General features: G+C 48.3%; 1 protein-coding gene across 1 annotated transcript in view; it reads left to right on the top strand.

Annotated features, from left to right (window-relative positions):
• The window catches only part of LOC131383509 (protein TsetseEP-like), a 25,687-nt gene extending 9,193 nt beyond the window's left edge, over nucleotides 1–16,494 (top strand). The window contains exon 2 of the mRNA XM_058439085.1: nucleotides 12,510–16,494. Coding sequence (XP_058295068.1) covers nucleotides 13,178–13,690 — 513 coding nt within the window. The 5' untranslated portion in view covers nucleotides 12,510–13,177 and the 3' untranslated portion in view covers nucleotides 13,691–16,494. The remainder of the gene's footprint in view (nucleotides 1–12,509) is intronic.
• Nucleotides 16,495–16,665: the final 171 nt, after the last annotated feature.

Here is a 16,665-nt window from a genome sequence, read left to right as displayed (position 1 = left end):
TCAAAAAAAAAAAAAAAAAAAATTGTGGTAAGATACATATGGTAGGATTTCCTGAAGTTATTTATTTATTTATTTATTTATTTATTTTACCATCTGAGTTCTGTAATTAATGTGGCCTACTCTGGTTGTTGCAATGGGATTGCTGACCTTCCATATACATCCCTTCCGGAATGTCATATTTACATTCTTCTGGCTTTTTTTGTTTGTTTTGTTTTGTTTTGAGACGGAATCTTGTTCTGTAGCCCAGGCTGGAGTGCAGTGGCATGATCTCAGCTCACTGCAGCCTCCGCCTTCCGGGTTCACACCATTCTTCTGCCTCAGCCTCCTGAGTAGCTGGGACTACAGATGCCTGCCACCATGCCCGGCTAATTGTTTGTATTTTCAGTAGAGATGGGGTTTCACCATATTAGCCAGGATGGTCTCGATTTCCTGACCTCGTGATCCGCTGCCTCAGCCTCCCAAAGTGCTGGGATTACAGGCATGAGCCACCGCATCTGGCCGCCGGCATCCTTAATTCAGACTGCCAGCTTCCAGAACCCTGAGAAATACACTTTTGTTGTACGTGCCAGTCCATGGTGTTCTGTTACATCAGCCCAAAGAGAATAAGATCACATGGTAACAGGGCTTGATGACCCCCTAGTGATTGCTTTTGCCTGATCAAGGCAAGGCACCCCCGCCCTGAGCCAGATGCTGAGAGGGTGTGATAGAGGCTGCATGGCGAGGGGCTGAGCCAGGTGGCTGCTGGTGCTCCTGCCTGTGACCACCACCATGTGTTCAGGATCCCTGCTGGCCAGGGCGCCCACCTGCCTGCTCCAGTTTGGTTCAGGGCAGGTGTGTGTGGTTCCCAGGGGACCCAGTGTAGCCACAGATGCCCCCTACCTGCCTCGAGAGGGAAATAAACAGATAAATATACCAAGACAGCTATGGGGTGCTGGGGTGAGTGGTTTATTGGATGTTTAAAGGACAGAGATCTGAACTCCTAATGACTGCAGAGTGAGCGAGCACCCTGGGCTGTCCTGCAGGGCTGTCCTTGCTGGATGCGGTGCCAGCAGGCAGGGCTTGTGGACAGGCATTTGCTGCAGGTGGCTGGGGCAGTGGGGGGCTGGTCTCCGGATGCCTGGAAGGGAGGCCTTGAAAGTCATTCTTCTTGGATGCATGGGCCCATGGCATTTCTTGGTAGAAGGTCAAAGAGAAGTGTTCATGCTTGGCAAGGCAGGAGGGTGGGAGATAGGGCAGTGGGTGGGGAAGGAGGGTCTGGCTCACTGGGTGCGAGGAAAAGGAGGTAAAGACTGGGCAGGAACCCCTGGCCATGGCAAGAGTCCTGCAAAGCCAGAAATCAGATCTTGCACTGGCAGCACATGGGGACACAGCAACTGGACTGGGAGCAGCAGGGCTTGCAGCAGCTGGACTGGCAGCAGGATGACCCACAGCCTGAGGAACAGCAGCAGGGCTTACAGTAACTGCACTGAGAGCAGGATGACCCACAGCCTCCCTTAGACCCCCCACAAGAGCCACAGCTGGAACCGGAACAGCAGCACACGGGCTTGCAGCAGCAGATGGGCACACAGCAGCTGGAGCCACAGCCCCCATGGCCAGAGCCACAGCTTCCACAGCCGGAGCCACAGCCCCCATGGCCAGAGCCACAGCTTCCACAGCTGGAGTCACAGCCCCCACAGCCGGAGCTGCAGCGCCCCTTGGAGCCCCCACAAGAACCACAGCCCCCCTTGGAGCCCTCACAGGAGCCACAGCCCCCCTTGGAGTCCCCACAAGAGCCACAGCCCCCTTTGCCACAGCTGGAGGAGGAACAGGCAGGCACACAGCAGCACACGGGTTTGCAGCAGTAGACGGGCACACAGCAGCTGGAGCCATAGCCCCCACAGCCGGAACCACAGCCCCCACAGCCGGAGCCACAGCCCCCACAGCCGGAGCCACAGCCCCCACAGCCGGAACCACAGCCTCCACAGCCGGAGCCACAGCCCCCACAGCCGGAGCCACAGCCTCCAGAGCAGCCGCAACAGCCCATGGTTCTGGTGGATTGAGGTTGGAGCAGGTAGAGGAGCAGGTGAGAGGGAGGTGCAGGTGTGGAGCCCCTTGACCCTGGGCTCTTTATTTATATCCCTGCCCAGGGTCATGTGTGAGGCTGGACACACGGTCATTTCCTGGTTCCTGTTTGTGCCATTTTTAGGGCCCCTTTTTCTTGTTTCCTCTAGAAATCTGCCCCTTGGTGTATGGGCTGTTTGGTGGGCTGCAGCTCTCTTGCTGAATCTGTGTCCAGACTTAATGGAGGCCCCCAAGGGTCTAGCCTCTCCCTGTTGACTCCAGAGTCACATTGGATTTACAAAAGCATCTATTTTAGGCCGGGCATGGTGGCTCACACCTGTAATCTCAGCACTTTGGGAGGCCTAGGCAGGTGGATTACTTGAGGTGAGGGGTTGGAGACCAGCCTGGCCAAAATGGTGAAATCTCATGTCTACTAAAAACACAAAAATTAACTGGGTGTGGTGGCCCACATCTGTAATCCCAGCACTTTGGGAGGGCGAGGCAGGCAGATCACTTGAGGTCAGGAGTTGGAGACGAGCCTGCCCAACATGGCAAAACCCCATCTCTACTAAAAATACAAAAATTAGCCAGGCGTTTTGGTGCATGCATGTAACCCCAGCTACTTGGGAGGCTGAGGCAGGAGAATTGCTTGAACCCAGGAGGTGGAGGTTGCAGTGAGCAGAGATCACACCACTGCACTCTAGCCTGGGCAACAGAGCAGGACTGTGTCTCAAAAAAAAAAAAAAAAGTAATCTATTTTAGTTGAACAGATGGCATAAAGAGTAATATATTTAAAAAATGTAAAAAAAACCCTACTCAACTTGGGAAAAAATGGCATAAATAAATGAAGTCTCCGTTCATCCATCTCTCCATATTGTTTCTGTCCCACCCTAATAATTTCTTGAATTTGGAATTTACCAATTTCATGAAGGTCCTCACACTCCTACTCAATATGTATGTTCCTTTAAAAATGTTTTGTGGCCAGGCGCGGTGGCTCACGCCTGTAATTTCAGCACTTTGGGAGGCTGAGGTGGGCAGATCATTTGAGTCCAGGAGTTTCAGACCAGCCTCACTAACATGGTGAAGCCTCGTCTTTACTAAAGATACAAAAATTAACCAGGCATGGTGGCATGTGCCTGTAATCCCAGCTAATTGGGAGGCTGAGGCAGGAGAATCGCTTGAACCTGGGAGGCAGTGGTTGCAGTGAGCTGAAATCATGCCATTGCACTCCAGCCTGGGTGACAGAGTGAGACTCTATCTCAAAAAAAAAAAAAAAAGAAAAAAAGTTTTACATGTTGAAAACTTTATGTAATGGGTATTACACTGTGTTTCTCTTTCTGTAAATTGCTTTTGAAAAAAATAGGTGTTAGGCTAAAGAGGTTTTCTCTAGGGGATACATATGGTTCTAGTTTGTTTTCTCTGATTTCTAAATATACATTTACTTATCCATTTACTTGTTGATGGACATTTTGTTTCCTTTTTGTTGCTATTTCAAGTAAACTGCAATTTTCTTGCCCAAAACACCGCCTGCAGGTGTGGGTGCCTGAAAGTCAGGAGTTTCTTGTTAACAAGCTGTCTTCCCAAAGGATCCTCCCAGCCAGCTGCCGTCCAACCAGCATTGCCAGAGAGCTCCTGTTTCCTGGCACCCCCACCAAAACTTGCAACTGTCAACTTACACTCTTCATATGGGTGTGTAACACAGTGTTACACACTGTGGTTTAATCTTCCCTCTTCCTGGTTACTAGCCATGCTGTGCCTCTTTCCATATTACTAGTCATGGTTACTAGCCATGCTGTGCCTCTTTCCATATTACTAGTCATGGTTACTAGCCATGCTGTGCCTCTTTCCACCTGTCATTAGAGTCTCGTTAATTTCACGTCCTTGGCCCACTTTACAAAATTGAGGTAGTTATTATTATTAATATTTGAGATGGAGAGTCTTGCTTTGTCTCCCAGGCTGCAGTGCAGTGATGCGATTTTGGCTCACTGCAACCTCCGCTTTCCGTGCTTGAGCAATTCTCCTGCCTCAGCCTCCCGAGTATCTGGGATTACTGGCATGTGCTATAATGCCTGGCTAATTTTTGTATTTTTAGTAGAATCGAGGTTTCACCATGTTGGCCAGGCTGGTCTCGAACTCCTGACCTCAAGTGATCCACCCACCTCAGCCTCCGAAAGGGCTGGGATTACAGGCGAGAGCCACCGCACCTGGCCGAGATCATTATTATTTTTATTGGTGTCTGAAGTTCTTTGAAGTTTCTGGATTCTTTTTTTTTTTTTTTTTTTTTTTTGAGGTGGAGTCTTGCTCTGTTGCCAGGCTGGAGTGCAGTGGCATGATCTCGGCTCACTGCAGCCTCTGACTCCCTGGTTTGAACAATTCTCCTGCTTCAGTCTCCCAAGTAGCTGGGATTACAGGCACGTGCTACCACACCCAGCTAATTTTTGTATTTTTAGTAGAGATGGAGTTTCACCATGTTGGCCAGGCTGGTCTCCTGACCTCGTGATCCACCTGCCTCAGCCTCCCAAAGTGCTGGGATTACAGGCGAGAGCCACAGCGCCCGGCCTTCTGTTTCTTCTTCTTCTTTTTTTTCTTTTTTTTTTTTTTTTAGACAGAGTCTCACTCTCTCATGCAGGCTGGAGTGCAGTGGCGTGATCTTGGCTCACTACAACCTCTGTCTCTGAGTTCAAGCGATTCTCCTGCCTCAGCCTCCTGTGTTTCTTCTTAACATAGATGTCATTTATTCTAAGTTTTTCAAATTTATTGGGATGTACTTTTCATAGTCGCCTCTGTTTTTGAAGATGGGATCTTGTTATGTTGTCCAGGCTGGCGTGCAGTGGCCATTCACAGGCACCATCATAGCTCACTGCAATCTCAAACTCACTCCTGGCCTCGAGCGGTCCTCAGCCTCTGAAGTAGCTGGGACTACTACAGACTACCACATTTGACTACTACAAATCCCTACCACATGCCACCACGCCTGGCTCAGTAGCCTTCTGTTTTTAATAGCTGCTAAATTTGTCATTATTTTCTTTCTTTTCTTTCTTTTTTTTTTATGACAGAGTCTCGCTCTGTCGCCCAGGCTGGAGTACAGTGGTGTGATCTCGGCTCACTGCAACCTCTGCCTCCCGGGTTCAAGTAATTCTCCTGCCTTAGCCTCCCGAGTAGCTGGGATTATAGGCACCTGCTACCATGCCTGGCTAATTTTTGTATTTTTAGTAGAGATAGGGTTTTGCCATGTTGGCCAGCCTGGTCTTGAACTCCTGACTTCAGGTGATCTACCTGCCTTGGCCTCCCAAAGTGCTGGCATTACAGGCGTGAGCCACTACGCCTGGCCTGCCCTCACTTTTGAATAATGCTTTGGTTGGCACAAAATTCCTCAGTGCTTGAAAGACGTCACCGGCGGCTGCTTTGTCTGTTGGAGCCGTCAGTTTCTCTGCCCCTCCGCTGGAGTCCCCAGCCTTCTGAGTCTACTGTGGAAGCTGGAGTCCCTGGTCTTCCATGTCTACTGTGGAAGCTGGAGCTGCCTGGCCTCCTGTGTCTGCTGTGGAGGCTGGAGTCCCTGGCCTTCCATGTCTGCTGTGGAAGCTGGCTTGCACATTTGATTCTCCCACCTGCTTCACACCACGTCCTTCCTGGACCGAGGGTTCCAGTTTCCACCTTGGGAGACTCTTCCCGTCTCACCTCTTCCGAGTCTCTTTCATCTCTAGTTGGACAAATGTCGAATCTACTCTACTACATGATGTCTTTTTTTTTTTTTTTTTTTTAAGACAGAGCCCCGTTCTGTTGCCCAGGCTGGAGTGCAGTGGTGAGATCTTGGTTCACTGCAGCCTCCACCTCCCAGGGTCAAGTGATTCTTCTACCTCGGCCTCCCGAGTAGCTGGGATTACAGGCGCCTGTCACCATGCCCAGCTAATTTTTTTTTTTGTATTTTTAGTAGAGAAGGGATTTCACCATGCTGGCCAGGCTGGTCTCAAACTCCTGACTTCATGATCCGCCTGCCTCGGCTGCCCAAAGTGCTGGGATTACAGGCGTGAGCCACTGCGCCCAGCCCCCATGTGTCTTTTTTTTTTAAAATACAGTTTTATTGAGATAAAACGTGCATATACAGTTTGTCCATTTAAAAGTCCACAATCTGGCCAGGCGTGGTGACTCACACCTGTAATCTCTGCACTTTGGGAGGCTAAGGTGGGCGGATCACCTGAGGCCAGGAGTTCAAGACCAGCCTGGCCAACATGATGAAACCCTGTCTCTACTAAAAATACAAAAATTAGCTGAGCATGGTGGTGCACACCTGTAATCCCAGCTACTTGGGAGGCTGAGGCAGGAGAATGGCTTGGACCCGGGAGGCGGAGGTTGCAGTGAGCTGAGGTCTCGCTACTGCACTCCAACCTGGGCAACAGAGTGAGACTCCATCTCAAACAAATAAATAAAATAAGACCTGCATAAGTGGAGAAATATATCGTGTTCATGGGTGGAAAGTCTTAATATTATAAAAAGTTCATTTTCTTTTCTTATATTCATACATTCAATGGATTTTATTCAATTAAAATTCCAGAAGGATTTAATTCTGAAAATTCTTCCATAGATCTAAAATTTTTGTGCAAACTTGTGAATAACTGAGACACTCCTGAATAATATTCAGAAGGGGTAGTCTCTGCCTGATATTAAGGCATAATAAAGTCTTAGTTGTTAAAACAGTTTGCTACTAGCACATGAATGGATAAGTAGTTAGAAGTACAGAACAGGAACCCAGAAAAGACCCATCTATTGTGGAGCTTTAATTTTTTTTTTTTTTTTTTTTTTTTGAGATGGAGTTTCACTCTTGTTGCCCAGGCTGGAGTGCAATGGCACGATCTTGGCTCACCACAACCTCCACCTCCCGGGTACAAGCAATTCTCCTGCTTCAGCCTCCTGAGTAGCTGGGATTACAGGCATGCACCACCACACCGGCTCGTTTTGTATTTTTAGTAGAGATGGGGTTTCTCCGTGTTGGTCAAGCTGGTCTCAAACTCCTGACCTCAGATGATCCACCCGCCTCAGCCTCCCAAAGTTCTGGATTACAGGCATGAGCCACCGTGGCCGGCCAGGGGAGCTTTAATTTTTAACAAATTGAATGGGGAAGATGGCTCACTCTATGCAGAAAATTAAAATTAGATGCCTACCTCACACCCTCTACAATCCAGATGGATTTAAGACCTAAAAGGATATGTAAAAGTGAAAGGAAAATATAAAAAGAGTGGAAGATAATATAGGAGATTGTGTTTATTATCTTGGGGTCAGGAAATGAATTCTTAAATATGATCCTCAGAACATAAACAGTAATTAGGAAAATGCTGTATTTAACCACATCAAAATTACTGATATATATCTGGATATCACCCCACAAAAAAACCATTAAAAGATGATTGCGGCCGAGTGTGGTGGGTTACCCCTGTAATCCCAGCACTTTGGGAGACCGAGGCAGACAGATCACCTGATGTCAGGAGTTCGAGGCCAGCCTGACCAGCATGGAGAAACCCCATCTCTACTAAAAATACAAAATTAGCCAGGTGTGGTGGCACATGCCTGTAAGCCCAGCTACTCGGGATGCCGAGGCAGGAGAATTGCTTAAACTTGGGAGGTGGAGGTTCTGGTGAGCCGAGATTGCGCCATTGCACTCCAGCCTGGGCAGTAAGAGTGAAACTCCGTCTCAAAAAAAAAAAAAAAAAAGATGATTGATCAACTGGGAGAAGATATTTGCTATTTGCCATTTGCCATATTTATAACCCCTAGAGGCTAATATCTAGACACGAACCCTGAAAATCAACAGAAGAGGACAGGAGACCCAGTGGAGAAGTGGGCAAAGCATAGGAATGGGCCACCCACAGATGGCTAGGGAGGACGTGAAAAGACCTTCAACCTTATTTTTTTTTCTTTGAGATGGAGTCTTGCTCTGTTGCCCAGGCTGGAGTGCAGTGTCACGATCTCGGCTCACCACAACCTCCGCCTCACGGGTTCACGCCATTCTCCTGCCTCAGTCTCCCGAGTAGTTGGGACTACAGGCGCCCGCCTTCGCGCCTGGCTAATTTTTTGTATTTTTAGTAGAGACAGGGTTTCACCGTGTTAGCCAAGATGGTCTCGATCTCCTGACCTCGTGCTCCGCCCGCCTTGGCCTCCCAAAGTGTTGGGATTACAAGTGTGAGCCACTGCGCCCGGCCATAAACTGCATTTTTTTTTTGGTATGGCCTTTTGATTCTGGGAAGCACATTCATTCTATGGCTATTGCCTTTTTAGATCATGAAAGCATCATTGCATACTGATGAAGATGTAGATACGGCACTGGATCAACGCTTCAGTCGCCTTCCTTCCAAAACAGATACTTCTCAAGAAATCTAGGGCCGGGTGCAGTGGCTCATGCCTGTAATCCCAGCACTTTGGGAGCCCAAGGTGGGCAGATCACAAGGTCAGGAGATGGAGACCATCCTGGCTAACACAGTGAAAACCCAGCTTTACTAAAAATACAAAAAATTTTCCGGGTGTGGTGGCAGGCACCTGTAGTCCCAGCTACTCGGGAGGCTGAGGGAGGAGAATGGCGTGAACCCGGGAGGCAGAGCTTGCAGTGAGCCGAGATCGCGCCACTGCACTCCAACCTGGGCGACAGAATGAGACTCTGTCTCAAAAAAAAAAAAAAAGAAAGAAAAGAAATCTGTTCTTCCAGGCTCCCCATTTCAGCATCCCACTCATTGATCATTGACAACTCATTCGCTAGGTTCACCACTCCTGGGTGTTACGCTGAGGAATGAGGATATTCATCATGGTGGATTACATGGCAGCAAAGAGCTCAAAAAAGGGTGATGGATTTGGGAAATGGGGGCAGGAATCTAGTGGAACACACTTCAGTGGCCAGAAATAATGCATTGTATTTTCATGTAGCAATACATGTCAAAAGCACCAGATTTGCTTAAAAGGCAAGAAACAGAACAGAATTTATAACCATCATGAATGTAAATAACATACACAAGGCTAGATGCAGTGGCTCACGTTTATAATCCCAGCACTTTGGGAGGGCCAGGCAGGTGGATTACTTGAGTCCAGGAGTTCGAGACCAGCCTGGGCAACATGGTGAAACCCTATCTCTACAAAAAATATAAAAATTAGCCAGGTGTGGAGTGTGCGACTGTAGTCCCAGCTACTTGGGAGGCTGAGGCAGGAGGATCGTTTGAGCCTGGGATGTGGACGTTGCAGTGAGCTGAGATTGCACTGTTGCACTCTATCTCCAGCTTGGGTGACAGAGCAAGACCTGTCTCAAAACCAAAACCAAAACCAAAAACATACACATTGAAAAATGCTACATATTTGTCATGACTATATGCAAATGTATGTAAATAACTTATGGAAGATCAATTGGAAAGATACCTGCAAGGATGGATGCCTATGGGTGGAGAGGATGACGGGACTTAGGATAATGATGGAGAAAAAAGTTAAATAAAAACAATGTCTATATAGGATTCATTAGTTGAGGATTGTGATCTATAAAATTCTCAGCACATATATGATGCATACATATGTATATATTTGTTTGTTTGTTTGTTTTTTTGAGATGGAGTCTCGCTCTTGTTGCCCAGGCTGGAGTGCAGCGGCGCAATCTTGGCTCACTGCAACCTCCGCCTCCTGGGTTCAAGCGATTCTTCTGCCTCAGCCTCCTGAGTAGCTAGGACTACAGGCGTGAGCCACCACACCCAACTATTTTTTTGTTGTTGTTAGTTTTAGTAGCGATTGGGTTTCACCATGTTGGTCAGGCTGGTCTCAAACTCCCGACCTCAGGTGATCTGCCCACCTCGGCCTCCCAAAGTGCTGGGATTACAGGCGTGAGCCACCGTGCCCGGTCAGGCCTTTGTTTTTATTTCGCCTACTATTAGTATAGCTTTCTTTCATGTTATGTCTTGTTCTACCCCCCCTTTTTTTTTACATTTTTGAATCCTTATGTTTTAGATGCAGCTTTTGACTTTACATATAGTTATACGCTTTTTAAGAAAACTAGTCTAGCAATCTTTATATGTAAACTAGAGCATTTTATGCATTTACTTGTGATATAATTACTGAAATATTTGGGCTTAAAGCCTATGTTCTTAGTCTGAATTTTCTATCGCATCACCTGATCTGTATTTCTTTTTCTCTTCTATTCTTTTTGATTAGTGCTTTTTTATTCTAGTTTTTTATGTAATTGTTTGACTGTCATACACGACTTTGGTTAGGAATCTTGGATCTTCTTTGCTTCTTTTCAATTTTTGTCACTGTCTCTTGAATCCTTTTTAGTTCTTCATTTCTTTTTGGTTTTTAAAATTTATTCTACTTTTTTACTCATATGTTTGTCCCATTTTAGACTTTATTTCTAGAGTGATTTCTTTTAACTCTAATTTTCTCTTGAGTGATGTCCCCTCATTTAGCAATTCTTCTATTTATGGCTTTTGTTGTTCATTTATGTCTCTTTTTTTGAGATGGGGTTTCACTCTGTTGCCCAGGCTGGAGTGCAGTGGCAGGGTCATAGCTCACTGCAGCCTCAACCTCCCAGGCTCAAGCAATCCTCCCACCTCAACTTCTCTAGCAGCTGGGATTAAAGACACACACCACCATACCCACTTAGTTTTTAAAATGTTTTGTAGAGATTGGGGTCTCACTATGTTGCCCAGGCTGGTTTTGAACTCCTGGCCTCAAGTGATCCTCCTGCCTCGGCCTTCCAAAGTGCTGCAATTACAGGTGTGAGCCACCGTGCCCGGCCTTATTTATGTCTGGTATCATTTCATTGTTCATTAGCTCCTTTGGAAACAGTAGGCTACCACTGTGATCTGTTTCATGGCAGGCTTCCTAGCTTTCTTCCATCGCCTGTAGGGACTTACTGAGGGCCGTTGCACCCACTCACCACTAGAGGGAGGAAAACCTTCCCCATTTCAGGAGCCAAATTCAAAATTCATACTGTGCTTTTCCAGCACGCACCTGTTGGCTCTTTTGAGGTTCCCCTGTTTTCAGCTCTGTTAGATGTTTCTTTGCTTTCTCTTGCACAGACACTGAAACCCTGGGGGACTGTGGCTCTTGGAAATTTATCCCCACCTTCTTGTGTAAGACACCATCTCACTTTATATTGCCCAGGCTGGAGTTCAGTGGTGTGATCACAGCTCACTGCAGCCTCAGATTCCTAGGCTCAAGCCATCCTCCCGCCTCAGCCTCCCGAGTAGCTGGGGCCGCTACCATGCCTGGCTTACCTGGTTTTGTTAAAAGTCTCCAACATGCACTTTCGATTTTGTTACCTAGTTGCTCGGTGTCCTGTGGGCTGTGGGAATGTACAGGGTCCAGATGTAATGAACTCTGCGTTCATGTCTGCTGCCACCTTCTGGAGTTTCCCAGTTTGGATTTTTGAGTGAACTGTCTTAAGCAGCATTTCCTTTTAACATCGTGAAACTAACAATAGCTATGTCCCCTAGCAAGATGCACCTTTGACACACTTTTATTCCCTCTCCTAAATGTGGTTGAATTAATCTAAGCCTTTATTTCTAGATTATTTCATTTTTCCTTACATTGCATCTCTTTTATCTCAGACATTTGTCTTGGAAATTCCCACTCTGTTCTTCCCCAGCATTATCAGCAGTCGCTTAGATCTGTGGGTGTTCTGTGGGAGCTCATTTCTCACCAGCGCTCCCTGTGTGCTGTCCTCCCTCCCTTTTCCCTCCGGATTCACTTGGCTGGAGATCGTCCTCAGATCACTCTTGTCCCCTCCTCCCCCGTGTGTGATTTCTAAAGCCTTGCCTGTGTCACTGATCAGAGAACAGGCTCAGCGTGGTGGCGCGTCACCATGAAACAGATGGACTTGGCTCAGGGTCTCCAAATGTGTCACTTCCCAGGAACTCCCCTTTCCTGCCGGGAGACTGAGCTCCAAGGACACTTTGGGCCATTCTATAACTTCCTGGTTACCTTTAGTTATGGAAAGCCCGTTGACCTCATAATTCTAAAAGGCTAATTGAGTGTTTGAATCAGAGGTGCTGGAGCTCAGCGGTGCTTCACTCCTCCCTCCCCCGACCTTGCCCTGCCTGGGTCCTTCCGAGGCCCCAGAGGAGAGTGGGAAGCTGGAAGCCACGGGTCTTGTGCAAAGCCCTGCTTGGCTGGTGGTCAGTACTGAGGGCCTGCCTGCCCCTCAGCACCTCTAGGGCGGGCATTGAATGCCGAATCCTCCCCAGGCTGAGCCCTCTTCTCCTGCGAGCAGAGACTGTGAAGATATTTGAGGCCGAGAGGAGGGCAGAAGGGAATGGCAGATTTTTTGTGAATGTACCAGGCCTGCTGGCAGGTGTTTCCCAGCTTAGCTGACAGATCAGAACACAGAATCAGTCACCTCACAGGAAAGGGGTTGGACAGAATTGCACCAACTGTACAGTTGGTTTATAGACATGAGAGGCTTTATTGCAAGGAAATTCATTCATTACTTTGTTATTGTTTTTAAACAGATGGAGACAACAGGAAGGAAGGAGACCTTCCTGGTCACAGGTGGCCACAGGAGAACAGGCAGCGGCCCAGGAGGATCCAGGGTCCCAATGGTGATTGAGAAGCTGGTTCTTAGTGATCACTCAGGAACATCGGCCTGGCCTTGTGGGGTCAGACCTTGCATCTCAGTCAGCCCACGGAGAAGAAGAAGATGGCCCGCACCCAAGTGCAGGGAACACCGTGGCAGTCAGCTGGGTGCCCGCGTCCAGGCAAGGACAACTTCTGCATCAAGGAAACATGCGTTTCCAGAGTGAGGAGGCTGAAGGCAGGGCCCAGAGGAGAGCCGAGCCATGGAAGGAGGTGTGTGCATGGATGGTGAGCTGGAGAAGGTGCAGGTGCCTCAGGGAGGATGTGTGGGATGAAGTGATTCAGGGAAACCATAAGAAATGCTTTCACCAAACAGGAGAAACCTGAAGGTCTGGGTCCAGAGCCTCAGATCTTACACTGGCAGCACATGGGGACACAGCAGCTGGACTGGCAGCAGCAGGGCTTGCAGCAGCTGGACTGGCAGCAGGATGATCCACAGCCTGAGGAGCAGCAGCAGGGCTTATAGCAACTGCACTGGGAACAGCCACAAGAACCACAGCCCCCCTTGGAGCCCCCACAGGAGCCACAATTGGAGCAACAGCAGATGGGCACACAGCAGCTGGAGCCACAGCCCCCACAGCTGGAGCCACGTCCCCCCTTGGAGCCCCCACAGGAGCCACAGCCCCCCTTGGAACCCCCACAGGAGCCACAGCCCCCCTTGGAGCCCCCACAGGAGCCACAGCCCCCCTTGGAGCCCCCACAGGAGCCACAGCCCCCCTTGGAGCCCCCACAGGAGCCACAGCCCCCCTTGGAGCCCCCACAGGAGCCACAGCCCCCCTTGGAGCCCCCACAAGAGCCACAGCCCCCCTTGGAGCCCCCACAGGAGCCACAGCTGGAGCAGGAACAGGCTGGCACACAGCAGCACACGGGCTTGCAGCAGCAGACAGGCACACAGCAGCTGGAGCCACAGCCCCCACAGCCGGAGCCACAGTCCCCACAGCTGGAACCACAGCCCCCACAGCCGGAGCCACAGCCCCCACAGCCAGAGCTGCAGCTCCTACGGCCAGAGCCACAGCCTCCAGAGCAGCCACAGCAGCCCATGGTTCTAGTGGATTGAGGGTGGAGCAGGTGGAGGAGCAGGTGAAAGGGAAGTGTGCAGGTGCGGAGCTCCCTGAGCCCGGGCTCTTTATATTCCTGCCCAGGTGTTTATACTGAACACATGAACACTTCTGTTGTTGTTTCTGCTATTTCACGTGCACAAGTGTTATTTTTAATCTCTTCACAATCCCATGAGCCGCCATCAGCTCAAGCCAAGCTCTCCTTTCCTTGGTTTCTAAATTTGGCCTCTTCCTCATAGGTGTTTTCCTTTGTTAGAAGACACTGGGCTCCCTCTCCAGCGGGTGTCCCAGGAGCCCGGGAGGCGGTGGTGGCTTGGCCGGCGGGTGGACCATTGTCCTTGGTGCTCATTGTCCTTGGTTCACTGATGCAGACCCTCCACCCCCTGGCATTGGTGTTTATATCGAGGATGGTCATTTTGTAAAAAATAAAATAAAATAAAAATAAAAATAAAAGCTGAAATAAAAGGCTGTCTATAGGTTCCACCACTTAAAAACTTCCAGTATAAATATTTTGTCAAATTTGTAAAACAAAGTTTTGAAGAGCGTGGATTTCAGTGTGGCCCTGGTTCTCCTTTGTCTTTCTTAGCTCTTCCTCCTGTGGTTCGGCTCCCTCCTGCAGACACGGATTAGACCCACGTTCCCTTCAGGCACCTGGGCTCACAGAGGGAACAGAGGAGCAAGACCCTTTCTAATGCTTTTGAGTTTTCCTCAATTAATTCTTTGTAAAAATTTCACAAATCAGTGGATATTCTTCAAGTTTATTCTTCTTGAAGGCTACAAAAATTTTGATTAGCCACCCTCTCTAATGCACTTTTATTTTCTAAAAGATTAATTTTAATATTTTTTTTGAGAAGGAATACCACTCTTGTCACCAGGGCTGAAGTGCAGTGACACGATCTCGGCTCACTGCAATCTCTGCCTCCTGGGTTCAAGCAATTTTCCTGCCCAGCCTCCCCAGCAGCTGGCCCAACTAATTTTTTTGTGTTTTTAGTGGAGACAGAGTTTCATCATGTTGGGCAGGCTGGTCTCAAACTCCTGACCTCAGGTGAACCGCCTCAGTCTCCCAAAGTGCTGGGATTACAGGTGTGAGCCACTGCACCCAGCCAAATTTTAATTTTTTATTAAGGTCAAATTTACATGCAGTGAAAATTTTTTATTTTTCTGAGTCTCACTCTGTCACCCAGGCTGGAGTGCAGTGGCGCAATCTCAGCTCACTACAACGTCTGCCTCCCGAGTTCAAGCAATTCTCCTGCCTCAGCCTCCCAAGTAGCTGGGATTACAGGCACCTGCCACCACACCCAGTTAATTTTGTATTTTTAGTAGAGACGGGGTTTCACTATGTTTGCCAGGCTGGTCTCGAACTCCTGACCCCAGGTGATCCACCTGCCTTGGCCTCCCAAAGTGTTGGGATTACAGGCATGAGCCACCAGGCTCAGGCTGCATTTTTTTTTTTTTTTTTTGAGACGGGGTCTCATTCTGTCACCTGGGCTGGGGGGCAGTGGTGCGATCCTAGCTCACTGCAGCCTTGGTCTCCTGGGCGCTGCACATATTTTGAGTGTACAATTCCATGAGTTCCACTAAACATGTACTCGTGTGCCCATCACTCCAACCATGACCAACTGCTTCACCCCCAGAAGATTCCCTTTCGCTGCCTTCCGTTCCTGCCCATCACTCTGGGCACAGCTCTGCTGACCATTTGTGCCTGTTGTTGAATGTTGCAAAAATGAAATCATTAAAAATGAACTCTGGTTTCTTTCCCTCACGATGTTATTCTGTGTGTCAATGATTTGCTCTTCTTCTTTTTTTTTTTTTTTTGAGACAGGGTCTTGCTCTGTCACCCAGGCTGGAGTGCAGAGTGGTGTGCTCATGGCTCACTGCAGCCTTGACCTCCTGAGCTCAAGCGATCCACCTGCCTCAGCCTCCCAATGTGCTGGGATTACAGGCATGAACCACCACGCCTGGCCTTATTCTTCTTTTTTAATCACCGCGTAGTGTTTCTGTAGCAGGGCAAGCTGCAGACAAGAACCCCTCAGACAACAAATTGTAGAAGGAAAGGGCTTTATTCAGGTGGGAGCATCGGCAGACTCACGTCTCCAAAAACCGAGCTCCCAAAGTGAGCAATTCTTGTCCCTTTTAAGGGCTTACAACTCTAAGGGGGTCTGTGTGAGAGGGTCGTGATCAATTGAGCAAGCAGGGGGTACGTGACTGGGGGCTGCATGCACCAGTAATCAGAACGGAACAGGACAGGACAGGGATTTTCACAGTGCTTTTCCATACGATGTCTATAATCTATAGATAATATAACCGATTAGGTCAGGGGTCGATCTTTAACTACGAGACCCAGGGTGTGGTGCCAGGCTGTCTGCCTGTGCATTTTTGTTTTTACTTGTTTTTTCTTTGGAGACAGAAATTGGGCATAAGACAATATGAGGAGTAGTCTCCCCCCTTATTCCATGTAAAAATATTCTCCACTGTGTTCGTCCATTCTCACATTCATAGATATTTGAATCGTTTGCAGTTTGGGGCGATGATAAATAACACATAATCATGCCTTCCAGTCCTTCCGTATTGATGTTTTTAGTTTTAATTTTTTGGTTAAATATTGAGGACTGGCGTTGCTAGACCATAGAGTAGGGTATGCTTAACTTGCTAAGAAACAGCTTTTCAAATGCTCATGCTGCTTTCCCGTCTCCCCAGCAATGCCTGAGAGTGTCCGCTGCCCCAGGCCTGTGAGTACCGGCCAGTGGCTTTTCAAATGTGAGGCATCGGATGGGTGTAAAATCACATCTTGTGTGGATTTTGACCTGCGTTTCTCTAATGACTAATGTTCACAGGAATTCTTTCTTGCACTTATTGGACATTTGCACATCTTTCTTGTTAAAAAGTTTTGCTAAAATTGTTTGCCCATTTTATTGTATTTTTTTTGTCATTTTGTTATTGAGTTGTTGGAACTCTTCATAAATTCTATATCAAG

Source organism: Hylobates moloch, unplaced genomic scaffold, assembly GCF_009828535.3.
Source record: "Hylobates moloch isolate HMO894 unplaced genomic scaffold, HMol_V3 SCAFFOLD_5, whole genome shotgun sequence".
Lineage (NCBI taxonomy): Eukaryota > Metazoa > Chordata > Mammalia > Primates > Hylobatidae > Hylobates > Hylobates moloch.
This window is presented reverse-complemented; position numbering and strand designations above follow the sequence as displayed.